The sequence below is a fragment of the Grampus griseus genome (assembly GCF_964374135.1).
Source record: "Grampus griseus genome assembly, chromosome: 7".
Taxonomy (NCBI): Eukaryota; Metazoa; Chordata; class Mammalia; order Artiodactyla; family Delphinidae; genus Grampus; species Grampus griseus.
Window position 1 is genome coordinate 14,345,339 of NC_139001.1, and position 27,951 is coordinate 14,373,289.

Consider the following 27,951-nt stretch of genomic DNA (forward strand, 5'->3'; position numbering starts at 1 on the left):
AGACAAAAGCGCAGCACGTGGGACTGATGCCAGTCCTTTGAAACCAAGACCCAGAATGGGGAAGGCAAGTCTCTGAACATGACTGAGGATCAAATCAAAGGCCAGCTCTCACACAATAAACTGTTTCTAAGGCTCTCCAGTTTCCATGGCATCCATTATTCTGACATATTCTGCATTGTTAATGGTAATTGTAGCTGCCAGCCAATATCAAGGTGTATCTGCATTCCATTTTCTTTTCTCCTTTGGTGTGGCAGTGATAACAATCGCCTGCTTTGTGGAAGTATCTTGTATTTGACCAGATTAACAAAATAAGAAACCCAGGGACTACTCCTCCCCTTCCATTTATTTTTATTTTAGTTAGCCTTTAACCAGATTACCATTATGATTAGGAAAAAAGAATGACCTTGTACAAATCTTGTTTGATGACATCAGTAAGTCTCATTTATTTGCAGATTCCAGAGATTACTGTTAAGAATTCAATCAGGAAGTGTTTTGCATAATCACTCCCCCCCCACCCTCCACACACACAAAGGCACACTTTGTACCTTTTTTCTTTTCTAAAGACAATCTGGCATTTACAGTGTGATAAATTAACATTTGAATAGTATTAATTAGTACATACATCTGGTTAGATACCATTAAACCTCTAAGGCAGAAATGCAGGTAACTGCAGGGATATTTGTCTCATGCTTTAATAATTTCACCTTCTCAGGGATTTGCAATGTCTGCACGAATCCTTCAGTATGTCCGGAAGAGACGTTAGACCAGCCCACTCTTGGTGATATGCATGTAGCTATGTTTTTAAAGCCAATTTGTGGTCTCTAGAGATAATGGGCATACTTAACTTGTGGAGGCACCAGTGGGGCCTGGCAGTCTAGGACTTTCCCCTAAGAGGGAGGAGCCCACTCAAAGTATCCTCCACTGAGAACTTGTAGGGGTGACAGTGTTACCAAAAGCTTGGCCTCTGTTTTGGTAACACCGGGGCTGAATCAAATCTTAGAGACAGAGTTTTGGGTGAAGTAGAAAAGGATAGCTTTATTACTTCGCTGGGCAAAGGGCGACACACTGGACTTCTGCCTCGGAAAAACTGCGTAGCAACCCGGGAGGATTTGATGAGGGCTTTTATAACAATGGTTCAAAGGTGGGGTCTCCGGCAAGATTAGGACGTGAGCAGGCTTGCACTCCCTTTATCTCATCTCAGGTGGTTGGTCTCCTAATCTTGATGAGCTTCTCTGTTCCCTTTAGTCTTGCCTCAGGTGGTTTCTCAGCTGCTTCTCCCTTGATTAACAAATGTTCAACTCTGGAACTCAGGGAAGGTCATGGAGGCTGGAGTCTTGCCTACAAGGAAGAGGGAACAAAAGTGCCTCTGTGCCTGGGAACCCCACAGGGCCCCGCTTGGTTTCACAGTAAACCTGCAGCATCTGGCTTTCCCACCTTCCTCAAGGATGTTTCCCAGCCCCCCCCCAACTCCGGCTCTAGGGCTTGCACCCCTCTTTCCATGAATCCCTACTGTGTGAAAATCATGTTGGAAACAAGCTTATATAGAAATGGAAACAGCTTGAGGGTTTGTGGATTGCCTTCCCTGGTGATTGGTTTCAATAATCAATGAAAGCCATAACACAAAGGAACTGAATTCTTGTGGAAATTTTGCCTTTATTGGGGATGTGTGTGTGTGTGTGTGTGTGTGCGCGCGCACATGTGTGCATGTGCATACATGCATGTCAGTGAATTAAGTCACATACACACACTGAATTTCTTGGCCAGGTTACTAGTTTCTTCTCAAATCTCAAAAAGTACACTTAGGGCTTCCTGGGTGGCGCAGTGGTTGAGAATCCGCCTGCTTATGCAGGGGACGCGGGTTCGTGCCCCGGTCCGGGAGGATCTCACATGCCGCGGAGCAGCTGGGCCCGTGGGCCATGGCCGCTGAGCCTGCGCGTCCGGAGCCTGTGCTCCGCGGAGGGAGAGGCCACAGCAGTGAGAGGCCCGCGTACCGCAAAAAAAAAAAAAAAAAAAAAAGGTCCAAATACACAGTAGTGGCTTTGAAACACTATCTTAACTCATGCCACATCTCAGCTAAACTAGGGAGTGAGAGTGAAGATGACAGAGGTCCAATGCTTAGAGGATTGGAAGATGAGGGGGGGTTAGCAAAGGCAAAAGGACGGGGCCAGTGAAGCAGAAGGAGAACCGAGAGAGTGGTGTCCTGCAGGCCAAGGAGACAGTGTTTCCCGGAGGAGGTTGCCTGCAGTTTGGTCAGACCCGGCTGATGGGTGGACTGAGATGAAGATTGAGTGCTACCCACGGGGTTGGGCAACGTGAGCTCATTGGCGATCTGGATAAAAGCAGCGTGGTGGAGGCAGAAGCCTAATGGGAGTGGGTTCAAAAGAATGTGGGATCAGAGGATGCAAAGACAGGGAGTAACAGCTAACTGAGTCTTTATTGTTGTAGGAAGGGGGACCCCCTCCAGGGCCCGAGAGTGGGCTCTTGTTTAACACTCTGAAATGAATTGTCCGAGGAGACACACGTGCTGACAAAGGAAGAGACTTTATTGGGAAGGGGCACCAGGGCGGAGAGCAGGAGGGTGAGGGAACCCAGGAGAACTGCTCTGCCGTGTGGCTCGCAGTCTCAGGTTTTATGGTGATGGGGTTAGTTTCCGGGTTGTCTCTGACCAATCGCTTTGACTCTGGGTCCTTCCTGGTGGCGTACGCATCACTCAACCAAGATGGATTCCTGCGAGAAGGATTCTGGGAAGTTGGTAGGACCTTTGGATGGGATCTCCTCTCTCCTTTTGACCTTTTCCGAATTCTTCTGGTTGGTGGTGGCTTGTTACTTCTGCGTTCCTTACCAGGACCTCCTGTCGCAAGATAACTCATGCAAATGGTTACCATGGTGCCTGGCCCGGGTGCGCGGTTTCAGTCAGTGGTTCCCCTAACATTATTATAAAGGAGAGAAGAGATATAGGGTGGCAGCTAGAAGGGAACACGAGGCCAAAGGAAGTTTTGTCTTGTTTTTAAAGGATGGAGGATATTACCGCATGTTTAAATGTTGCATGGGGATGGGCTTGTAGAATGGGAGGAAGTGATGATGAAAAAACGTGTGGCAGTTCCAGAACAGGCTCCTTGCCTCTGTGAGGGGCAGGGGGTACTTCGTGCCCAAGTGGACAGGTCCAGACAGGCCATCCGTGGTAGTAATGGAGGGACGAGCAAGGGGGAGACATAAGCGAATTCGGGAAGGCTGGAACACTGGTGTTTTAAGGCTGGGGATGTGATCTTTTTTGTTTTTTAAATTTTTATTTTATATGGGAATATAGTTGATTAACAATTTTGTGTTAATTTCAGGTGTACAGCAAACTGATTCAGTGATAGATATACATATATCTCTTCTTTTTCAAATTCTTTTCCCATTTAGGTTATTATATTGAGCAGAGTTCCCTGTGTTATACAGCAAGTCCTTGTTGGTTATCTATTTTAACTATAGCAGTGTGTCTTTTGATTGCTTCTTGATTTGCTTTTGATTTTCTCAGTGGAATAAAAAGCTGAGAGGGAGGAAAGGGGAGGAGGTGATGAAGTATGAGGAGCGAAGAGAAGGTCTTCAACAGTCCTTCAGCAGAGGGGAGCAAGTTGGCTGGGGGATGTGGTGAGACTGCCAGTTGGCCCTAAAGGCTATTTAAATGTGTGGGCAGGAATGTAAACTGAGACAGGCCAGCAGAGTTGTGAGTTTTCTCCAACTGAATTCAGCTGGAACTTTGTTTATACCGAAATTTATTCTTAATTCAAGAGTTACGTGAGTCGTTTATTACTGGTGGGAATATAGACCAGTGTGAACTGGATATATATAGAGAGAGATGCTTCAAAAAGGTTTATTCTTTCAACTAGTAATTTGAATTTTATGAATTTATCCTGATGTAACCAGAAGCTTGGAGAAAAATTTTATGTACAAGATTTCCATTGTATTGAATGATATTCATAAAATAACAAGTGGAAACAATCTTAGTATTTAGTCATAAGGACTTAGATTCCTGGAATTTCATTATATGTCAGTTATAAGGAAGTAGAATATGCATAGCCCAAGAATAGGCTACTTATATGTCCTTTAAGTATTGTGTTGTTGTTGTTGTTGTTTTTGGCTGCGTTGGGTCTTCGCTGCTGTGCGCGGGCTTTCTCTAGTTGTGGCGAGCAGTGGCTTCTCTTGTTGCGGAGCACAGGCTCTAGGCTCGTGGGCTTCAGTAGTTGTGGCACACGGGCTCAGTAGTTGTGGCGCACGGACCAGGGATCGAACCCGTGTCCCCTGTATTGGCAGGTGGATCCTTAAGCACTGCGCCACCAGGAAAGTCCAAACTGGTTTCTTATTTATTTATTTATTTTTGTGGTAGGCGGGCCTCTCACTATTGTGGCCTCTCCCACTGCAGAGCACAGGCTGCGGACGCGCAGGCTCAGCAGCCATGGCTCACGGGCCCAGCCGCTCCACGGCATGTGGGATCTTCCCAGACCGGGGCACGAACCCGTGTCCCCTGCATTGGCAGGTGGACTCTCAACCACTACGCCACTAGGGAAGCTCAAACTGGTTTCTTATTGATTCCCACATCTCTAGAGCGCAGGCTCAGTAGTTGTGGTGCATGGGCTTAGTTGCTCCGTGGCTCGTGGGATCTTCCCAGACCAGGGCTCGAACCCGTGTCCCCTGCCTTGGCAGGCGGATTCTTAACCACTGCACCACCAGGGAAGTCCCTGTGTTGTTGTTGTTGTTGTTGTTGTTGTTGTTTTTAACTAGAAATTGATACTGAGAGATTCTCACAAAATAGCATTAAGTAAAAAAATCCAGGGACTTCCCTGGTGAACCAGTGGTTAAGAATTTGCCTTCCAATGCAGGGGACACAGGTTCAATACTGGTCAGGGGAACTAAGATCCCACATGCCACGGGGCAACTAAGCCTGTGCACCACAACTAGAGCGGAGTCCGAGCGCCACAACGAAAGATCCCGCATGCCGCAACAAAGATGCCGCAACAAAGATCCCGCAACTAAAACCAGATGCAGCCAAATAAATAAATAAACATATTTTTAAAAAATCCATTACAAGAATCCTGGTCAAAGTCACTGTATCATCTTTCACTTGAAATATTGCAAAGACCACTTAGACACCCTGTATCCTCTCCTGTCTGCCACCAGTTCTATTCTCCGCACCACAGCAAATTGTTAATAAACACCTTTAAAACACAAATTTGACACTTCTTTACTTGTAAGCCTTAAATGGTGTCCCACTTCTTGATTTCATATTCTGAATGCTTAATCCAACCTCCAGGGCCCCGCGTGATTTGCCCCGTCCTTGAGCTCAAGCGTTTTGGGACCCATGTTCTGCAGCTTCATCTGCTCCAGGCTCCTGAGCACGAGCATGCTGTTTCTTGCCTTCAACTGGTCTCCTCACCTCCCTCCTGCTTCAGGCCTGCTTAACTCCTACTCATTGCTCAGATCTCACCTTATACCTCCCTTTCTCAGAGAAACCTTACCTGACTCATTTATGCCTCAAATCATCTTAATCACCCAAACTGTGACAACCAAATTAGTTCAGGTCACTGCAAAATCCAGAGTTAGTTTCTGGCTTGATCCAGGACTCAAAAAGTGTCACCAGGACCTGATTATCTTCTCGTCTCTTGGCCACATTTCTTTGGTGCTGGTTCCAAAGAGAAGCTCATCTTTCATGCTAAGACGGCTGCAGTGGCTCCAGCTTCCCTCTTCACCTTCAAACCTAGGAGGAAGAGTGGATATACTTCTCCAAGGAGATTCCAATAAGTGTCCCAGAATTTAGTCTTGTTGGCTTAGGTTACTTGACTCCAAGCATATGCCTATTTTAGAACCAGTCATCGTCACCATGGGAAAGCAATGCTTTGATCCACCAGGACACTGTCAGGCCATGTGCTACTCCTAAGGCTAAGCGTTATGTGTGTGTTGGGTCCCCAAACCTAAACTGGGATTTCAGGAGGCAGGGAGACTGGATCCTGGAGAGGCAAACAACAGATGTTTGCTAGGAATTTTTTTACTACATGTTTGCATAGCACTTTCTCCTTTGTGATAATTACACATTTATGTATGTTAGTTACAGAAAACATTATCTTCCCTATAGCACTGCATACTCATCTTGAGAGCAACCATGCTTTTTTTTTTTTTTCCTCATTGTTCTATGCCCAGTAGCCAACACAGTTCTTGGCACAAAGCAGAAGCTCAATTAATATTTGTTCAGTTACCAAAAAAAAAAGCCCCCCCCCAAAAAAAACAATCAGTAGGATATAAAACAGTACATATGGTAGGATTCCAGTTTTTGTTTTAAAAACTAAATCTTCCTCCTCTCCTGTAGAATGAAAATCTGAAAGGAAATATACCAAATGTAACAGTGGTTATTTCTTCATGGTAAGATTAAGAGTGGGGCTTTAAAACAACACTTTTCTGTATTTTCCAACTCTACAGTGAACCTGTAATATTTTTTAACTGAAAATTTTCTAAAAATATTCTTTAGAAACATTGGATGGGGTTCTTTTATTTGGAATAAAAATGTCCAGTTTTGAAAAGAAAAGAAGTTTTCTAAAAACGTAAGTCCTCAAACCACAAGTTTCCTCATGACGAGGTGAATTCCTGAACACTGCAGAGGGGATTACTGGAGATGTTGATTGCCTAAGACACTAATAGGAAGGCACTGAAGAACAGCAGGGCCGGGCTTCAATCAAACGTGTGCTGCCGTGGAGGAATTGCACAGGCTGGCTTTGAAGTTGGCTTTGCCTTTGCTTCTTTTATTTTATTAAACTTGTAGCTTTACTTTCCTCAATTTCTAGAATATCAGTTTCTAGATATTCTGGTTTATGGACTGTCGTCATTTTGCTTTATTCCCATGTCCCTGATTTGTAACCTCACCCACCCCACTTCCCCTCTATGGACTCCCCGGTGGCTTTTACTGAATTTTCTGTACTTTCTGTTACTATGTAGTTATAGAGTGATCTGAGAAGTGAAACTCATAAATCCGAGTTGACCTCATACCAGGGCTCTGTGCACAGAATCACACCGATCTGCTCAGAGATCCGCCTGATCTGAACCACATCCCCCACTGTGCTCCCTGGCTTCTGCTTATGGCAGTAGATTTGGAATCAAAGGCACCTTCAGGATTGGACCATCTTCCCGGTGGAGCATCGTGATATACAGGGCCTCTGGGTCCTCCCTGGGGTTGGCCTCATTATTGGTGGACCTGCTGTGGAGTCCAAAAGGGAGCAAAGATGCTATAGGGAAGTCAAGACTCAAAAATGCAAGTAATGCCACTAAGATCCATGAGTATTCTGAATAAACACGGCTTATCCCCCACTGAGTGTCCTGAGTGGCTCTGCCAGGTGTGAGGCTTCAGCAGGAATCAACTTGAGCCTTTGAAACCATGCGCCTGAGATTGGGACTGGAACCCAGCCAAAACCCACGGTCTTCCAACTGAGATCACACGCCTGGTCTCAGGACTTAATGAAGCTCAGGTTCTTGATGTCTCATTGCAGAAAGAATTCAGTGAGAGACAGAGTGATAGGTAAGAAGCGGATTTATTGAGAAACACACTCCACAGACAGAGCGTGGGCCATTTCAGAAGGTGAGAAAGGCACCAGGGTATGGGGTTGTCAGTTTTTATAGGGGTGGGTGATTTCCTAGGCTAATGAGTGGGAGGAGTATTCCAGCTATTTCAGGAAGGGGCGGGGATTTCCAGGAATTGGGCCACCGCCCACTCTTTGATCTTTATGGTTGGTCTTGGAACTGTCATGGAGCCTGTGGGCATGTCATTTAGCTTGCTGATGTGTTCCAGTGAGCGTATACTTAGGCTCAAGGTCTAGTGGAAGTCGACTTGTCTCCCATCTTGGACACATTTGGTCTAATCAGTTTATGTCATGTCCTCGGGCTGTCATTCTTTCAAAGGTTGTGCCCTGCCTCCTTCCCTCCTGTTTCATTCCCCCCTCAGAGATTTTACTCCCATATTCTTATGAGAAGCAGAAGGGCATGGTCCGGCTTATGTAACAGCTTCAGGGCTGAGTGGGGGTGTGGACCCTGCCTGTCAGGGAGTAAAAATCTCTGGATGCCTGATCTAGGGGCCCCAGAGGCAGGGCAGCTCCTTGTTTTAAGTCAGTATGGGCTGTAATCCTCGCATAGCCATCATCTTGGTGTGGAACTGTTGTAACTGCTTCCATAGCTTTTCTATGAATCTCCTTGATGATGAGGCACTTTTTGTAACAGCATCAGACTACAAGAATACCTATAAATGACAAAAGACTTAAAAGTCGTGGTTAAACACCTGATTATAGTGTAATCAATAAGGAAACTTGGTTACAATAACCAGAATTCTGACTGATTGCATTTAACTTAACATACCAAATAATCCTAGTTAAGTATTTCTCTTTAAGATACCTTAGGGGACCTCTAAAGTACCCCAAAGTTAGCTGGAAATCAAAAGAAACAATTAAAATTTGATACTTGGGAAGTTTGTCAAAAGGTTTTAAAACACTTGGTCAAATAGGATCATAGGTCACTGTGAGACAATACTTATTCCTTAACCAAAGTTACAAAAGATCGCAAAAGCAAATTCAAGTCACTTAAAGGCAAAGAGACTCACACAATCTGTTGTCAAAAGCAGAATTTCGGGCTTCCCTGGTGGCGCAGTGGTGGAGAGTCCGCCTGCTGATGCAGGGGACACGGGTTCGTGCCCCGGTCCGGGAGGATCCCACATGCCGCGGAGCGGCTGGGCTCGTGAGCCATGGCCGCTGAGCCTCCGCGTCCAGAGCCTGTGCTCCGCAACGGGAGAGGCCACAACAGTGAGAGGCCCGCGTACCAAAAAAAAAAAAAAAAAAAAAAAAGCAGAATTTCAAGAATACTTTGGAGGGAGAAGCCAAATCCAGTCTTGTTCCAGCCCATTCCTAACAAAATCCATTTACTCAACTAAATTCAATCCAGTCTTAGAAAATCCTGATCATGCATAACTCTTTTCAGTATTTTTCATTCTTCACACCTTCGTTTACTAAAAACGCATATCTTACTTTTCTTAGAAGTTTTTTCACATTGAGATACTTTTCTTGTTGACAAATTTGTAACAGAATAAGGTCGTATTTGACCTCTAATAAACCTAGGTACAACACAAGTATTATACTGAACACTGATGACTCTAACTTGCCTGTATTAATCCAACCAACAAGCTTAAGCCACCTTCAATACCAGATATCAGTTTAGTACTGAATATTTTCCAGATGACATGAACCTGAAATTCATTCTGGCCAGATTATTTTCTATTTGAGTATCTATATAATTGCTTATTTTTTTAAGCCAATTAAGTAGAGCTCTTTTACGAATTCATTTTTGGCAATATCATACACCTACAACACACATATAGATACACGTGAACACACCAACACAGAGACCTCGTAGTTCCCACTCCAAAATTTCAGCCCTGAGTCAGGTACAGCATAAAACCATCAGTAACAAGGGGTTGGATTCAAACTGGGCTTCTAGCAGATGGAAAATCAAGGTCACCTACCTAGATGGCTAAACCCTATTTACTAGTGTTTACAGAAAAGACACTTAAGACTTCTATTTATCCTTGACAAGTCAAGCTCTAAATTACTTTACGCTGTTTTTTAAAATTTGCATTTAAAAAGATGGCAGAGAGAAGGCTTTCTGAGAAGACCAGATAGGACATTTGCATCTCAGAGGTACAGGCAAATTCCTCCTAGGATGACTTTGTTTCCCCTTTGTTTAATACTTACAAGCCCCTTAAAATAGATAGGGAAGGTCTGGGGAGTGGCCAAAGGATGGGTGGGTGTTGGATTATTTTTGGAGCCACACCTCTGGTCCTATAAAGACTACAATTTGTCACACAGGGACAGTTTTGTGTTCTTTTTCAAAGAATTGGGTGGTTGCCTCAATGATACTGAAGGACTGACATACCCCTTCACCTAAGTTTTACTTTTCCTCATTTAGCTTAGGGGAGAAGGCCTCTTCCAAAATTCCCATCAGGCTCTGAGTATCAGCTATGGTCAGCTTAGTCAGACCAGTGGCCTATTTTGGTAATCTACTTACAAACATTTTTGAGGACCTTCCCTAGGTTTAAGAAATTTGTACCTTATATTCAGACACTATATAACACTTTTTACTTAATAATCACTGGCTGGATATCTTTGGCCAAGCCCGGAACCTCGATATTCCACATTCCAGGGTCTACTAAGGCTTCTGTTTTAGCTTCAGATTTTATCTGTTCCTTTTTGCTTTTTGTTAGAACCATTTGGTGATGAGGGTGGTTCCCTTGCCCCTCGAGAAACAGAGTGGCCCCTAACTTAGTTCATAAATCTCTTGCCATTAAAGGGATGGGACAGTCAGGCCTGAACAGAAAGGAATGTAAAAACAGTTGGCCATTGATCTTGCACAAAAGGGGTTCCAGGAAAGTGTGTCCCTGTCTCTTCCCTGACAACCCCATTACGTATTCCTTATGATTGCTAAGGTTTCCAGTCCTTTGGGTTAAGACCGAGAAGGTTGCACCAGTGTCTATAAAAAATTTTTATCGGGCTTCCCTGGTGGCGCAGTGGTTGAGAGTCCGCCTGCCGATTCAGGGGACACAGGTTCGTGCCCCGGTCCGGGAAGATCCCACATGCTGCGGAGCGGCTGGGCCTGTGAGCCATGGCCACTGAGCCTGCACGTCCGGAGCCTGTGTTCCGCAATGGAAGAGGCCTCAACAGTGAGAGGCCCGCGTACCCTCCCCACCAAAAAAAAAAAAAAATTTATCAAGTGGCCCGCCACATCAATGACCACCTAAGGCTTGACATTAATTATGTAGATGGTACCTCTAGGCAGAGCCACTTTCGGCCTTGGGCCCCTTTAGTCTTTTGATTGCAAAACCATCAATAGAGGAGGGGGCCCCTGTCACTCTCTGGCGTCTGGGGCATTCTCTCTTCCAGTGCCTTGGCTGTTTGCAAAGGGCACATCAATCACAATCCTCCCTCCAGTGCCTTTTGTCCACACAGGGTAACACTGGCCTTGTATGGGTACCCGTGGGCCTTGGGGTCTGTCAGGGCCAGATTGGCCCAGAAAAGCCAGCTTCCCCTTTGGTGGTCTCTGAGCAGACAAAGCTACTGCCATCACTTGGGCCTTTTGCATATTTCTCTGGGTGTGTTCAGCCTTTTTGGCACATGCCTATTACTGAAAACCAAATAAACCAATTGGAACAAACCATTCATTGGAGTCTGAGGACCAGCAGGTGCTTTCTGAATTTTGCACCCGATGTCTGGGGCAGACTGGGCTATGAAATGCATAACCAAAAGGGCCTGTACCTCAGGGGAGGAGGGATCCACGTTCGTTCGGGATCCATGGCCCTGTAGGGGAGGTCAGTTAAAAAGTCCTGTGTCCTTCCTAGAGTTACCCCTCTGAGCTACACACGCCTTCGATTTCTTTTGGGTTTCTTTGCCTAGATACAAGGCCATGAAAATCTGAATAGGGTACTTCATTATAAATTTCCTGACTCATATTGTGGCCAAACCTGATTACATAACCTACTAAGTTTTTCCTTTTAATTACTGTTGTCCAAATCTTTCCCAGTCCCGGAGTATATGGTCCAGGGGGGTATTGGTTGAGATTGGTGCAGCCTGGCCCATTTCAGACAAGCCTGAGCCTAACTCATGAGCTATCCAAATTCCACTCTTAAGTCAAAATCCACTGCATAACTTGGTCAAGATTTGCACTTACGATTTTAGATGCTATCCTTTCCAAGGTAGTCTCCCAACCAGGTTAGGGCCCCAAAAGTTGCAAAGAAATGGCACAGAAGATGTCCCCAGTGGTGTTGACAATGAGTGGGAGTTGGTCTAGCTATAAGTTGGGAATGAAGGGTCAGCACTTGTAAGGGTCAGAGGGAGGGGAGTAAAAGTACACCGTGGTGGTCTCACAGGTCTTCTGGGGTTAATAGAAGAAAGAAATAGAGCAGGAATGAACAAGAATGCAAGAATGTAGGAGAAAAACCTCAGAGTCAAGGAGAAGAGTATACGAATTGACAGTTCTGTCGTGGATCTGCTGTTGGATGTGCATAAATATATGGGGTTGACCTACCAGTCAAAGACGAGCAGACAATCGACAGAGCGTCCTCCCCAGTGTGCCTGGCTCGTGGCGTCCCATGGGCCTCTTTAGAACCAAGACCAAACTCTCAACATTTTCTTACCTAATCACTATCCCTTCGTGGTTGCCAGCTGAAACCGTGCACCTCAGATTGGCACTTGAACCCATGTGCCGGGACTCAAACCCAGCCAAAACTCAGACTGGGACTAGACCCACGTGGCTAGGACTGGAACCCAGCCAAAACCCACAGTCTTCCAACTGAGATCACACGCCTGGTTTCAGGACTTAATGAAGCTCAGGTTCTCACAGAAAGAATTCAGTGAAAGACAAAGTGACAGGTAAGAAGTGGATTTATTTAGAGAGAAACACACTGCACAGACAGGGTGTGGGCCATTTCAGAAGGTGAGAAAGGCACCAGGGTATGGGGTTGTCAGTTTTTATAGGGGTGGGTAATTTCCTAGGCTAATGAGTGGGAGGAGTATTCCAGCTATTTCAGGAAGGGGCGGGGATTTCCAGGAATTGGGCCACCGCCCACTCTTTGATCCTTATAGTCGGTCTTGGAACTGTCATGGAGCCTGTGGGCATGTCATTTAGCGTGCTGATGTGTTACCGTGAGCGTATACTTAAGCTCAAGGTCTAGTGGAAATCAATTTGTCTCCCATCTTGGACCCATTTGGTTCCAATCAGTTTATGTCATGTCCTCGGGCTATGTCATTCTTTCAAAGGTTGTGCCCTGCCTCCTTTCCTCCTGTTTCACCTTGGTGCCTTGATTGTAGGCTCAGCTCAGCCTCATTAGCCTGGTCTATGGTTGCCTTGGTCTCACCGCCTCTGAGACTCAGGCTCTCATCTGTACAGTGGGCACAGCACCCCCTCTTTTACAGGTTGTTTGAAGCCCAGATAAGACCACCTATGTGAAGTGTCCTGCCCTGAGGGTGATTTTGGCTGTGATGTGGGAATTTGGAGGGAAGAACATTAGGGGGCAGAAGCTCAGGAGGGTGTCCTCTGCCCATCGCAGCAAGGTCGTGAGGGAAGGCAAAGGATGGTCCTATTCTTGAACCAAGCTTTTCCTAACCTGGGCCATACAGTAAGGGAACTTTCTTCTGCTTTTATCTTTTACTTAACTGTCATGACAAGAGCATTGAGATTTCTATAGCTTAAAGTCTCACCTTTAGCATTGCCATCTCTTTCCACTAGCAACAAAATCCTTAAAGAAGAAGCTTCACAGAATGGCCAAGGTGGGTGGGACAGGGCTGGGCCCTGCCCTGAAGTCGGACAGAAAGGAGGAGGCACAAAGTTTAGACCGAAGCCAAAATGCCCAAAAAGGAAGAAAATGTACCCTGAGGGTAGAATTAGTTTAGAAAGCAGCTCTCCTAAATTTACAGTAAATTGCAGATCATCCCATAGTCTGGGGTTCAATTATTGCTTAAATAATCTTCTAGTTGAGAATTTCCAGGTTGGAGACTGGGGTTGTCTTGGTGGCTTTTAGTGCATGGGTTGCCTTAAGGTAGGGAAGACCCATTCCCTCTTGCCCACCCTCTGACCTCCTCTCACTTAACTCCAGACACAGAGGCTCTCTTTGGGGTCTTTTGAGAAGGACAACTCTTTTTTTTTTTTTTTCCTTCAGTGCACTGGTATCTCACCTCCACATCTCATGTCACCTTCTCAGAGGGAGGCTCTCCCTGACACCCCAGCTAAATAAATGTAGCTTCCCTTGTGCCTGTCCCAGAAACCTGTACTCATCTTCTTGGAAATCTTCTCATCTACTTAGCACTCATTACTTTCTAATGATCTATTTATTTGTTTATTATTTGTTGAGCCACAAGAGATTATAAGCTTCAGAAGAAAGCGCTTGTTTGTTCCCAGCTGGATCTCCCACCCTCCTTCTGTAGGACTCTGCACAGAGAAAGCACTGATCAATGTGGCATCAATGCACAGATGGACGGAGCTTCCCTTATTTCCAGGTCACCTGGGCTGGACCACACCGCAGATGGCGGATCTGAGGATTTTCACCAATTTTGGCTTCCAGAAACCACTCAGGCAAAGGTTCTTAACCTTTTTAGGGTCACAGATCTCTTTAGGTATTTGATAAAAACGACTCTCCCAAACGAACATAAAAATGCACTCATAACTCTGCTTACAACTTGGGGGTTTGGAGACTCCTAACGGCCCAGGTGGAAACTCCAGACTTAAGAAAAACCAAGGGGAGGAGAGAGATTAGAGGCTCCACGCCAGTCTTAGGAGAGACCTCTTAAAACCGGGCCAGTTTAAAATGACCTATGCCCTTGGATTGCAGATATATATATATATATATATATATATATATATATATATATATATATATATATATATATAAAATGCATGAATATGTGTGTATATGTATATATATATGAAAAGAAAGAAATCCGAGGCAAGAAATCGCTTCTGGCCAGCAGAGTTCCAGATCTGCCACACGCTCCCCGCCTTACACGGTTTAGGATGAGACAACCAGTGACACTTCCCGCAAGTGTCTCGGGAGATCTCTTAGCCAGGTCTGATCAACGTTTGTGGGATGAATGAATGACACACTCGCTCGCAGAGTCAGGAAAGCAGCCCCCTCGGCGCTCACCGCGCGGGGCTGCTCAGTGCGGATCCCGCGGGCTCTGGTTCCCGGCGCCTGGGCCTAAGAGGCTGGAGGGGGAGGCGCGCGCCCAGGTGTATTCGCACCTAGGGCAGCCCACGTGGCGCGGGGCGGGGCCAGCTGCGGCGGGGCGGGGCGGGGCGGGGCGGGAGGAGGAGGGAGGAGGAGGAGGAGGGAGGAGCGGGAGAAGGGGACAGGGAGGGAGCTGGTAGGAGCCGGAGGGGAGGGAGGGCAGAGGCGCGGGGAGGAGTCTGCAAACTTTCGCTTCGAGGGCATTGTGGGAAGCAGCCATGGTCTGAGGCGGGCACCTCACCTGTCAGCCGCACCGGCTCCTTCGCTCGCCTCTCGCCCTCGAGTCCACCGCGCTCGTCTCTCGCCCGCGGGGACAGCGGCGGCGGCCCGGCCACCATGGTTAGTGCTGGAGAGCGGGGCGGCGGCGCGGACCAGGGCGGACGTGTGTGTGCGCGCTCCCGGGAGGCACCTGCTGCGCCGAGCCGGGCGCGCGGCCGGGTGGGCGAGCAGCCCCGTCCCGCCCCGCCGGTCCCCCAGCCCCCCGGCCCGCCCGCGCCTGTAGTCCCGGCGCCCGGACGGTGCGGATGCGCCCGGGGCGCTAGGGACGCCAGCTTGGGACTCTCGGGCACTGCCGCTTCATTCATTACACCGTTTGCTGAGCGCTTAGTCTGTGCCAGGCGCGGTGCCAGGCGGTTGGAGATGTCGCGGGGAACAGGTGGAGTCCTTGCTATTGGCGGCTTACCTTCTAGGAGGACGATGTGGAAGGAGGGAGATGAGTAATATACCAGTAAAATGAAGATAACTTCCGAGAGTAAGTGCTCTAAAGTCTCAAGTACAACCGGATGGAGGGATGGAGAGGCGGCAGCTGCAGAGCTGGCAGGCAGTGAAGGCCTCCTTGAGGAGGTGACCTCTGAGCTGTTGGAAGTCCTAGGGGAGCTCTGCAGGTAGTGGGAGCAGAGAGAGCAAAGGCCAGAGAGAAGGAACCCTTGCTTGTAGCGAGAAAGGTAGGCAGGGGCCAGACGAGGCAGGTCCTAATAAACCAAGTTAAGGAGTTTGGATTTTATTTCCACTGAGTGGGGGAGCCTTGGGAGCGGTTTAAGCGTGAGAACTGACTTTATCCCTTCTATACTTTTAAAAGATCTCTTTGGCTGTTGGTGGAGAGCAGCCTGGGATAACGTGTGTGAGGAGGTGTGGAAGTGGAGACAGGGAGACCAGTTTGCAGTGCTCCAGGTGAGAGATCCTGGTTGCCTGCACTTGGATGGAAGCAATAGCTTCAGGCACCTCTTGTTCTTGCCTTCTGCTTAGGGTAGTGTTTTGAAAGTGCGGTGGCCTGAACTGCACGAGTTTCACTTTCCCAGCTGAGCTCACTTCCCAATCGGAGGAGGAACAGAAGTGACCTGCACTCTGGGCTTGAGTACCCTCCACAGGCAGGAGGAGGAGGGCCATTTGGGTTACGAAAGTTGATGGACAAGGAGAGAAGTGGAGTCCGAGCCCCTGGATGGGAAGACCACAGACGCTTTCCAAGGAGAGGTTTGGCTGCACAGACTGGAGGCGCCATTGTTGTGTGTTGAGGGTTCCTTGTAAATATAGCGTGATGAAAAAAGGAGGCTGTAAATAATGGAGCAGCTCTCCTGGCTTGCTCAGGTTTCCCAAGGGAGAAGGTAACATGTGTGCAGCCCGCCACATTTTTTGCCTGATGGAAGGTGGAGTAAGGCCCTGGAGTTTCTGAGTAGCAAAAATCTTCCAACCCGAGAGCTTGTGTAGGGTCCACGCTCTGGACAACACCTGCAGTGGAATTTTATGTTTTCTTGCTGGTGGCAAGTGATGAGTTGATCAGAAATGTGGTTTCCCTGGCTTTTCTACTAGATCTAGCCCAATGGGAAATATTGATGTTATTGAGTGCCTGTGATAGGAGGATGCTCAGCGCTTTACCTTCATGATCTCAGTCAGTTCTTGCAACAAACAACCAAATGAGGGTATCATGCTCTTTGTATTTTATCTGCTCTGACCTGTCCCAACAATGTGTCCTTGGACCATGACTTGACCTCTCTATGCCAGTTTGCTCATTTGTAAAATGGAGATAATAACTGTTCCCAACTCATGAGGCAGTGGTTCTCAAAGTGTGGGCTGGGTACACTTAGGAGTCCCCAAGACTTTTTTTTTTTTTTTTTTTTGGTATGCGGGCCTCTCACTGCTGTGGCCTCTCCTTTTGCGGAGCACAGACTCTGGACATGCAGGCTCAGCGGCCATGGCTCACGGGCCCAGCCGCTCCGCGGCATGTGGGATCCTCCCGGACTGGGGCACGAACCCGTGTCCCCTGCATCGGCAGGCAGACTCTCAACCACTGCGCCACCAGGGAAGCCCCCCAAGACTTTTTAGAGGTCCACAAGGCCAAAACGATTTTCATAACAGCGTAGAGATATTATTTGCCCTTTACACGTTCATTCCTACATGACTGTACATGAAGTTTTCTCAAGGCTAACGTGACCTGCGAGAGTGCAACAGAGTGAATGCAAAAGTGGTAGCAGAGTCCAGCTGTCTTCTATTGAGCCAGACATTAAGGAAATTTGCCAAAAAGTAAAACAGTGCCACTCTTCTCACTAATATTTTTTTTTTTGCTTTGGAAAATATTGTTACTGTTCATCAAAGAGTTGTTTCTGGTAATGTGTAATAGGTTGATTATAATTTTTAAGTGAATCAGCAAGTATCTGAAATGTTTCTCTATTTAAATTTACAATACCATACAGTAAATTCACCTTACCAAGCTGAACTGTGAAGTTATTTCTTTATCTGAATTTATGTTAGAAACAGCATGAATGCTTCCTTTTCCTAAATAGGGTAATTCCAAGTTTCCCATGTTCATCATAATCTCACTGTATTACAGAGAAGTAGGAACAGTGAGAAGCCGAGAGGGTGAGGGTGGAGATAATCTAACTCTGAACCTGGAGATCCTGCTGGGAACCCCTCTCCAGCACCCAGTATATCAGTTTTATTGTCTGACGCTTAAGTAAGTTGTGATTAGTGTGTATTGTTATTTTGGTGGTTTGAATTCCAGCTTGAGTGAGGAAGCCTATTATGGCAGCAGTAGCGAGCGCCGTCCTCCACTGAGACGTGGTCTGGGCTGCTGGCCAGCACTTACTGTGGGGTTGAGGGGTTGGGAAGAGACCCTGTGCGGTGTTCAGTTCTCCCAAGAGGGTTCACCCACAACAGACCTTTCCCACAGGCCTCCCAACAGCACCAGTGAGACTTGTGTTTACCCCTCCCCAGGGTTGTTACTTCTGAGTTCCCATTACTGGTTTCTGTGACAAATACTGTCAGCAGCTTACAATTTTTGTGTGGTATTTTATTGACAACAGCTGGCAGGAAGTGGTCAGCAGATTGTGTATTTGCCCCACTGTTTCCAATGTCTGTCCTTTTGGGTCCCATGAATTATTTTATTACGGATGAAGACATAATGGATAAAGTCACCCCTTCCCCTAACACAAATAAAGAAAGTTCCTGTATGAGTCCCCAAAGATTAGCATTCCTTGACATCTCTATGAATCATTCTTTCAATTTTATTTTCTTGTTACTGTACAGAGATTCTCCGAGTGAGCTGAGATTTCACTGGTGTTCCTTCTTTCCTGGGGCCTGTCCTTGCCTCTCTCTCTCTCTTTTTTTTTAATGTTTTCCACAGCAGCTACACCATTGTATTTAAATTATTTATTTATTTAATATTTATTTATTTATTTGTTTGCACCAGGTCTTAGTTGCGGCACGTGGGCTCCTTAGTTGCAGCTCACGGGCTCCTTAGTTGCAGCATGTGGGTTCCTTGGTTGTGGTATGCGAACTCTTAGTTGTGGCGTGCATGTGGGATCTAGTTCCCTGGCCAGGGATTGAACCTGGGCCCTCTGCACCGGGAGCATGGAGTCTTATCCACTGCGCCACCAGGGAAAGTCCCCTTGCCTCTCTTACAGCCTCCCTTTCTCACGTATCTTGTTTTTCTCTGATGGAATTCATTGTTTTCTAGCTCTTTACCCAGGAGAAGCTCCCTTTCCAGATCCTGTGATGTAAAAGAATGTATGCAGAGATCAGAGGCAAACACCCCTGAAATCCTCTCAGGGGTGTACTAAACTGTCTCTCCAGCACTCTGACTAGCAAGAGAAAATGTACTTCTTGCATGGTTGCTAACGTGGGATAAATTAAGAATTTTTACAGTGGAAAGGGGGTACTGCACACTGTTTCATTTAGAAATGAAATGCCACTGACCATTATGAGGAAGCTGGCCTTCAAAAAATCTCCCACGAAGTCCCAAGTCTGAACACTTCCCAACAGGTAGAGCTGGGTTCTGAAATAGCTCTCTAAATAGTTTCTGAAAACTGCCTGGGGAAAAATAATATAACCACTTGTTAGTCCCTCAGTGCGATGGGGCGTAGACCTATATTACATTCAGTCAAGAACATAGGCGTGCAGGATTCCAGTTTTAATGTCCTTGTTGGACCTTCTGTAGCAGGGCTTCTGGGCCGGTAAGAAGCGATGGGTGTGTGGCAAGGTTCAGTGGCCACTTAAATGCTAGCCTTCCTTCTACACTGGGTCTATTAAGAGGAGGAACTAAGGCCACAGTACAAACTGTGGTGCTTCTGCCCTTTGTATACTCGCCCTTGTCGAGGGGGGACCTTCAGGGGTAAAAACGACTCATCCAGCTCATTATAGACTAAAAAAAAAAAATTTTTTTTTTTTACATTAAAACGTCAATGTATTTGGGTCCAAGAGGCAAACCTCCCAGAAACTTTAAAGATAAACACCTAAGATATAGTTCGTTTATGGCTAGTTGCTTAAGGCTGACCCTCCAGGTCTCACAAGTCTACCTGCCTTTTCTGCAGTTCTAATTATTTGGGAAGAGAAATTTGAGACAGTGTTCTAAGGCAGGTGTCCGAAACATTTTTCTGTGAAGGGCCGGACTGTAAATATTTTAGGCTTTCTGGGCCTTACAGTCTCTGTCACTATTACTCAACCTCTCTGCTGTAGAGTGAAAGCAGCCATGGACAAGATGCAAATGGCTGTGACTGTGTTTTAATAAAACTTTATTTACCAAAACAGGTGGAGGGCCAGAATTGGCCTGGAGGCTGAGTTTGTTCTGTAGACCCATGTTTTCAGGCAACTTCCATTAATTCACTCATGTGTACATTTGACAAATAAATTGGACACCTGCCCTATGACAAGCAGTGTTCCAGGCAGGACTGGCTGTATCATTTGTGGTGCCCAGTGCAAAATGAAAATGTAGGATCCCTCATTCACAATTTATTGGGAATTTCAAGCCAATGGCAGCAGAGCGTTAAATCAGGGGTGCTCCCTCTGTGAACCCAGGGCTCTGGTGTCCACAAAAGCCAGCCCTGGATCTAGGCCCCAGAGGTTGTACTGAAGAAGCCAGAAGCTCTCCTGCTCTCCTGGAGCCCACGTTCTTGGCGGGAAGTTCTCTAAACTTTCTTAATATGTATTTTGTATCAAGCATACAGAAGAGGATTATACTATAAAGTAGTGGTTAGTCATCATCTCATTCTTGCTTCATGGAAGTTGTAGATGGTTCCCAGGCAGGTGGCATGGGGACCCAAGCAGTGCCGATCCTGGTGGCTACGTCAGGCCCTGCCACCCCTTCCCCTCTTGTCCTGAGGTCGTGGGCCGTTCGTCCGGCTGGCTTGGACTGTACTTGGTCATTTCCTGAACCAGTTCTGACTGGATGGGGAGTTCTCAGCCGTATCCGCTCCCCGCATTTGCTGTAGGTTAGATCCTTAGGTCAGTGCTTCCGCTGCTCTCATTGCCTCTGTCCACGTCCCAATGGAGCCCTGGGCACGGGATGCCATGGCTTCCCCAGCTCTTCCTGGGTCTGCCCTGATTGTCAGGTGTGGTATAATTTGTCAGCTTAGACAAATTTGTGTAAAATGATGACACAGATAAACCTGCAAATAAACAGAAAACTTGTAGAAGGGTATGCTAGAGACAGTGATTGTTTCTGGGAAGGGCTCTAAGCATCTGGTGTTGTAAAAAGAGTCACTTTTTATTGTGTGTTCTATTAGACATCTCAGGTTTTTTTTGTATTTGAACATAGCACCTTTTAAATTATATGAAAAATGACTTAAAAAATGTTCCCATTTATATTACTTCTCCAGCAAAACTCTGCTTTGTTTTTCCCTATGTTTTGTAACTTCTTAAGCCTGGATGTGTCTGGAATTGGGATGGAAACAGAAGTTTCCTTACAATACGTCCACACACACATGCATGTACACATACATACATGTGCACATACATGTACACACACAGACACTTTCTCTCTTCTATTCTCTTTAACTTGGGCTCTTGGTCAGGCTTCCAGGACTCCTGTTTGTACCTTGCTTTTTTTAAAAAATAAATTTATTTATTTTATTTATTTTTGGCTGCACTGGGTCTTCATTGCTGTGCACGGGCTTTCTCTAGTTGCGGTGAGTGGGGGCTACTCTTCGTTACCGTGCGCGGGCTTCTCATTGCGGTGGCTTCTCGTTGCGGAGCACGGGCTCTAGGCGTGCGGGCTTTAGTAGTTGTAGCACGTGGGCTCAGTAGTTGCGGCTTGCAGGCTCCAGAGCGCAGGCTCAGTAGTTGTGGCGCACGGGCCCAGCCGCTCCGCGGCATGTGGAATCTTCCCGGACCAGGGCTCGAACCCGTGTCCCCTGCATTGGCAGGTGGGCTCTCAACCACTGTGCCACCAGGAAAGCCCTGTACCTTGCTTTTGAATGAGAATCGAGACTAGCTGAGGGGGAAAAAAATGTGATCCATCTTTCTCACTTCAGCGACTCTGAAAACTTTTGGTAAAAAGGTAAAATAATATTGCTAGTCACTTCACAGGACGGAACCATGAAAGCACAGAGGTGCTTGTCAGATGAACTAGAATTGGCCTCACTGTATTCAGTAGACAGCAGAACATTCTAGCAAGATTGAGAAGTTCTGTCCCTGAAAGAGTCAGGGAGGACCAGTCAAGCCCGGTACCAGATTCAGATTGTGACTGAATAGTTCAGCCCCCAGTTTCAGTGTCTGCTGCCCACCTCCAGCTTCTCTTGGCTTCCCTGAAAAAAAAAAATCAGGGCAGCAACTTTTCATTATGCAGGTGAGGCTACAAGAGGCCTGAAAAAGATGACTGTTTCTTTTAAGTGTCAAAACTTCCTCGGGAGGCAGAAGTGCTGTTGGAGGAGACATCTCTGTTGTGTAAATGTTGAGATACACGTTGCCTGTGGAGGTGACATGCCTACAGCGTTTCAGGAAGCCTGCCTGTGCTCATTTCTAAAGGCAGATGTGGGATACAGGTGTGACGTGGTGGTGAGGCAGAGGGCCCTGGGCTCCTGGGTGCAGGCTCTGTGATCTGGGAGGCTCTGCTCTTTGCTCTCGTAACCAGGCCCACTTCCTAAATTTCCCTGAAGATTGAATGAGCCAATCCAGTTCAACCCTTAGCTCGGGGGCTGGCACCTGGCATACATTCCATAAATGTTAGCCAGGACATTTTTAAGGGAGATGGGAAAAAGCTAATGAAAAACTTAAAAATAGTTCTTAAATTTTTTTCTTTTTTTAATGAGAAATTTATTTGAACGGATGAAACAAAGAAACAAAATATCACAGACTGCAGATATTGGGGAGGTGGGAGAAGATAAGGGTTATTGTAATATCACATTTAAGAAAATGTGATTCTAAAGTCAGAGTGTGTATAGAACGTTTTCCTTTTATTTCTGAAACAACTGCTTGCCTCCAGTTTCTTTGTGAGAAGTCAGGTTCTCAATTCAAAGTGTCCTGTGTATGAGTCCTACCTTTCTAAGTCTGTTTGGCCTCACGATTTGGATACTTTAAGAATTCAGAAAATCTAATCTACGTTGACAATCTTTGTAAAAAATTATGGGGAAAAGAGGAGGCTTGACTATATAACAAGGCAGGTCTGTCTGTCAGATTGAACCTGAATTTTCAAAGAGTGTGATGGATGGGCAATCTCCCACCTCTTAAATTTTGTGCACAACCATTGGCATGGTTGTCAAGGTATAAAGGTCCTAGGGACAGATTTTTAATGAGTGTGGAGTATAGGCTGCAATAGGAAGAAAAAGGAAGGTTCTTAATAAACGTTTAAGTGATCGTTACGATGCAGGGCGCTGAGTTTAGCATAGTAATCATAGCAAGTTGTTCCTGGACACAAAAAAATTCACATTAAGAAAGATCAAATAAGCATCACTATGAAATATGAATGGGGTCCCAAGTTATTAAGGTTTCATTCGACTTCAAAGGCGAATTGAAAATTGCTTGGAATTTCTGCTCCCTATTTCTAGGACCTTTTCCTCCTCGAATGATTTGAAACAGAACCAAAGGCCAGTCTGCCTCTCAAAAGACTCCAGGAGAAAACCTAATTAGGGACATCTTGACTATAAGACAAAATTAAACCACCAACAGCTATTGTTGATATACCCTAAGTTGATTACCTTGTCCAGATGAAATGATAAATGGAGAAATAGTACATGAATCACTTTTCAGGGTTTTTTTTTTCTTCTTCATTTGTTAATCCTTGTGTTCTTAACCAAGGAGGTTATTAGAAAAGAAAACCCCACAAGTATGAGATCTGTTTCTTGATTACAAGAAACTTGTGTTGTTGGGAAGAAATTTCTCACATGCATAGCAAACCTAGATGAGTATGGGAGTAGATAATTAAGCTGTGAAGTATGTCGTTCAGATTACATAATTGCTGCAGGAATTCCATGCAGGAGGACATGGGAGGGGCTCATGGAAGAGACAGTCGTGGGGCTGAGCCCCAGAAGAGCAGGTGACCCTGCCTCCAGCTTTTCAGAAAAGGGTGTGTGTGTCTGGTATGTATGTGAGTGGGAAGGGGTTAATAAGTAGACAATACGGAAAGGTGGTATTAAGAAAATGTAAGTCCTGAAGGAGGGCCTGCTGAAGGTCTACCATGACAAACTGGTTTCTTTCTTTCTTTTTTTAAAGATGTACCTTTTTTCTTAATTAGTTTTATTTCATTTATTTATTTATTTATATTTTTGGCTGTGTTGGGTCTTCACTGCTGCACACGGGCTTTCTCTAGTTGCGGCGAGCGGGTGCGGGGGCTACTCTTCGTTGCGGTGCACAGGCTTCTCATTGCGGTGGCTTCTCTTGTTGCAGAGCACGGGCTCTAGGTGCACGGGCTTCAGTAGTTGTGGCATGTGGGCTCAGTAGTGTGGCGCACAGACAGGGGATCAAACCCGTGTCCCCTGTATTGGAAGGTGGATTCTTAAGCACTGCGCCATCAGGGAAGTCCAAACTGGTTTCTTATTGATTCCCCCATCTCTAACTCTGCCCTCCAGTCAACCCCACTAAGAAATTCTTTATCCAGTATTATCAGGAATGACATTTCTCACTGACTTTACAGATAACGAAAAAGGACAAACTTTTTATTTTAGAGTTAAAAAAAATTAATATCTTACTTAAGCATTTGGGGAAATGGGTCAAAAGTAGCTTGAGGCTTGTCCAGAGTCCGGAGAAGCCTCACTTCACTCAGCTGCATAGTTTTGGAGATGGGCTGCCTTCTTAGCAGCCAAGAAACAATGTTACTGAAGTTGCAGGTGTGTTTAGGGATGTGTGCGTGTGTTTTGTCTCTGAGTGGGCTAGTTTCCTTGTGTATCTCTAAGAAACAATTGCTGTTACCTTCCTCCATCACTCTAATGAATGTTTTGAAAAGGAAAGCTTATTTTAATAGCAGCCGAAGACAGACATCACTAGAAAGAGGAGCATGATGCTTGGAAGGATTGCTAGACTGGAAGATAAGGGGATCCGGGTCCTGTACCCAGCTATGCCAGTAACCATGACCTTTATTTACCATGTTACCTAACTTCCCGGGGCCAGTCTTCAGCTGTCACTTGAGGTGAGAGAGAACCTTAAAAATCCTTTCTGGCTCTCACAGTCTGTAATCAGCTACAAGAAAGTCATATGCCTCTCCAAACCCAATGTACCTTATTTTCTGCACGTGTCAGATCCAGAAGCAGGGCAAGCCTGACGCTGAACTGTTGAGCCCTATGTCCTTGTGTTGCTGTTGATCAGGAGCTGGGCTCCTCGTAAGTGCAGCTTGCAGGTGGGGTTGTCACGTACCAGGAAGGCCATACCAACAGAGCTCATGGAACTTTACGTCGAATCGCTGCATTGCTCACGCATCTATTTGTGTGTGTGTGTAGGCACAGGTTTAAGTGCACTTTTGGCTTCAATCAAGTCAGGTATAAAAGAAGCACAGCATTATTATTTTGCTATAGGTACACATTTACTGAATACCCACTGTGTGGTCTGTACCCGGAATTGGAGATTATTAAGGGATATAAAGGAGACAGAAATGAGTATGCTTCTTATCCCACAGGGAGGGAAAACAGAAACAGTACAACTTGCACGTTTCTTTCAAGAATATCGAAAATAGAGATGTAGCTGGGATGGGATAGGGTACATGGGGACGTGTACATTTTATGAGAGATTCTGAAAGGATGTTATAGACTTGGTTGGGTGAGGAGTATATTTTGGGCATGGGAGAGGGATGAGGAATGGGGTGTGAGATGCGCTCTAACAAGGCGTGTTTCAGGGCCTGCAAGCAGATTGGCGTGGCTGCATCTGGGAATCAGTTTGGGAAACATACACACGCAGAAACCTAGTTCCCGAGAAAAAGTGGAGTCGTTGGTGGAGGCTGTTGAATGACAGAGGAGATTTTCTCCCTGTCATTTGTTGGGAGGACAGTTCAGGAAGGTCTGGCTTTTTTGTTTTCTGTTCAGAAAGATTTTAAAGTGAACTTTAAAGTTTTATGTTCATTTTCTTTTATAGTAGGTAAGTTGAACAACCACACCCATATCTCAGAAAAACTTGAATTTATCTTGCATAATTTTTTCTTTTTTATTTCCTCTTTATTGAGACGAACCTCCTGATCATGAGCTTGGGTGTTGGGGCAATGCCAAATTGCTATAAAAAAAGTTTTTTTTGAGATATAACTGACATATAACATTATATTAGTTTCAGGTGTAACTAATATAACGATTCAGTATATGTATATATTGTGAAATGATCACTGCAATAAGTCCAGTTAACACCCATAGTCATTTTTTTAAGGAAATTCAGGCCAAATATATTTATTTATTGAGCAGCTATATGTCATTGCTTGTTAAAATTCAAACCATTAAACTTATTGAAGAATAAAATATTTTAAAACATAATGGACCAATGTGAAAACTTCAACTCTTGCTCCTGTGTAAAGCATTTGGTAAAAGACTTATCCTGTGTCAATTGTAAGACAAATAACTTTTGGTCTGAGAAAAAACCTTTTTAAAGTGACTTGCTTTGTAATAATGGGCTTGTCTGATTAACTGATGTTGATCCATATTTATTAGTAAAATCAATATCAAAAATGCCTTTTAGGGCTTCCCTGGTGGCGCAGAGTCCGCCTGCCGATGCAGGGGACACGGGTTCGTGCCCCGGTCCAGGAAGATCCCACATGCCGCGGAGCGGCTGGGCACGTGAGCCATGGCCGCTGAGCCTGCGCGTCCGGAGCCTGTGCTCCGCAACGCGAGAGACCACAGCAGTGAGAGGCCTGCGTACTGAAAAAAAAAAAAAAAAAAAGCCTTTTAAATCATGATAGGATGTAGTTTTTGGAGCAGCTGCTTAGCAAACATTATGCCAATAAAATTTGCGTTAGCGCCATCTCTGCTGCACGTAAGTCAGTTTTGGGATCAAAACATTGATATTTTAAAGACCCCACTAAATCTTTCTAAAAAGAATTATGTCAAGACTTTTAAACAAAGTCAGCTTTTAAATCTCATTTTTCTGAGCTCCTTTTTATAACCAGTGAGGACAATTGTGTTTTATCAGTAAGAGCTCAAGAACAGAATATTTAAGATAACTAACTGCAATAATCATTATGTTTTTAGCAAATATTTACAACATGAATGCTTCCATAATACACTTCCAATTTAGAATTATATTCTGTACTACAGTCTTAGACACGGAAGCTAAAAATTTTGGACCTTGAAAAAGTGACCAAAAAAAAAAAAAAAGGCACAAATCCTTTTTTAATTAACTGTGAAATAATCACAACCAGAATAGAACTTTTCTTTCCAAAGCTTCTTTTTTCTTCCCAGTTTTATTGAGATAGAATAGACCAAAGCATCTTGGAGTGGTATTTTTTTGGTAATATCCTTGAAAGATTTATAATTAAACATCAGTTTTACTGCCAACTGCCATATTTATTTATGGGTGCTGATGACTTTACAGTTTATATTGTAGTTATACATTGCTAAAATTAGGTTAGATTTCTGAATTTTAAATAAGCATTTAAAATGTTAGGCAAGGGAAAGAACTGAGAAAAATAGAGTGTGCTTTTCTTTCATTGCCTGTTTTTTCTCTGCTGGATGACGTAAAGAATGATTATTTCCCACAAAAGTGACCCCAAAATATCTGTCACATCCTCCCCTTAAAAAAGTCATACTATTTGTCAGGTCTAATGAAAAAGAAACAAGTTTTCAGACTTGAAGATGTCAACCATCTTCAGCCTGCGCACGGCTGATTGCCATGAACCCAAGATGGGCCAGGCCAGTGCTGGGTGTTGTCTGGTGTTCCCTGAGCTGTGTAGGGAGCCGGAAACTGCCAGGTAGAGAACGGGTGCACTCTAGCCGGTGCGCGTTTATTTACTGCCCAGCCTTAGTCTCATCACGCTATAAGAATAGAGAGCCCAGAAAGGGGTTATATAATGAGATTTGAGCAGAAGGCCAGACTCACTATCATGTAACTGCCCTGAAATTACTTTGTTGGCAATTAAAATATATTTAAACTATTTCTCCATGACTGAAGCTTAAATCTGTGACTATTTTTTTAATATCCTTTATCTTTTTTTTTTTACATCTTTATTGGAGTATAATTGCTTTACAATGGTGTGTTAGTTTCTGCTTTATAACAAAGTGAATCAGTTATACATATGTTCCCATATCTCTTAAATAATGTCCTCTTCAAAGCAGCTGGTGATTCTTAAAGTTTTCTGGGATAAGAATCCTTTTGGAAATCTGCTAAAATTTCTGCACTTTGTCCTTAGAGCAATGCTTATAAATCCAAAATATACTTTTAGGAAGTCTACCAACAAGTCTACCTTTCTCTTCCAGATTATCCTTAGACCTTGGACATTTCTTGTAAAGCTATAGAACGCTACCTGAATTCAACACTTAGCCCTGCCATCTCTAGCTTGATGA

At 45.2% G+C, this 27,951-nt stretch overlaps 1 protein-coding gene across 1 annotated transcript in view; it reads left to right on the forward strand.

Annotated features, from left to right (window-relative positions):
- The first annotated feature begins 15,000 nt into the window (after positions 1–15,000).
- Positions 15,001–27,951, forward strand: part of AP1S3 (adaptor related protein complex 1 subunit sigma 3) — a 51,864-nt gene continuing 38,913 nt past the window's right edge. The window contains exon 1 of the mRNA XM_082658948.1: positions 15,001–15,118. Coding sequence (XP_082515074.1) covers positions 15,116–15,118 — 3 coding nt within the window. The 5' untranslated portion in view covers positions 15,001–15,115. The remainder of the gene's footprint in view (positions 15,119–27,951) is intronic.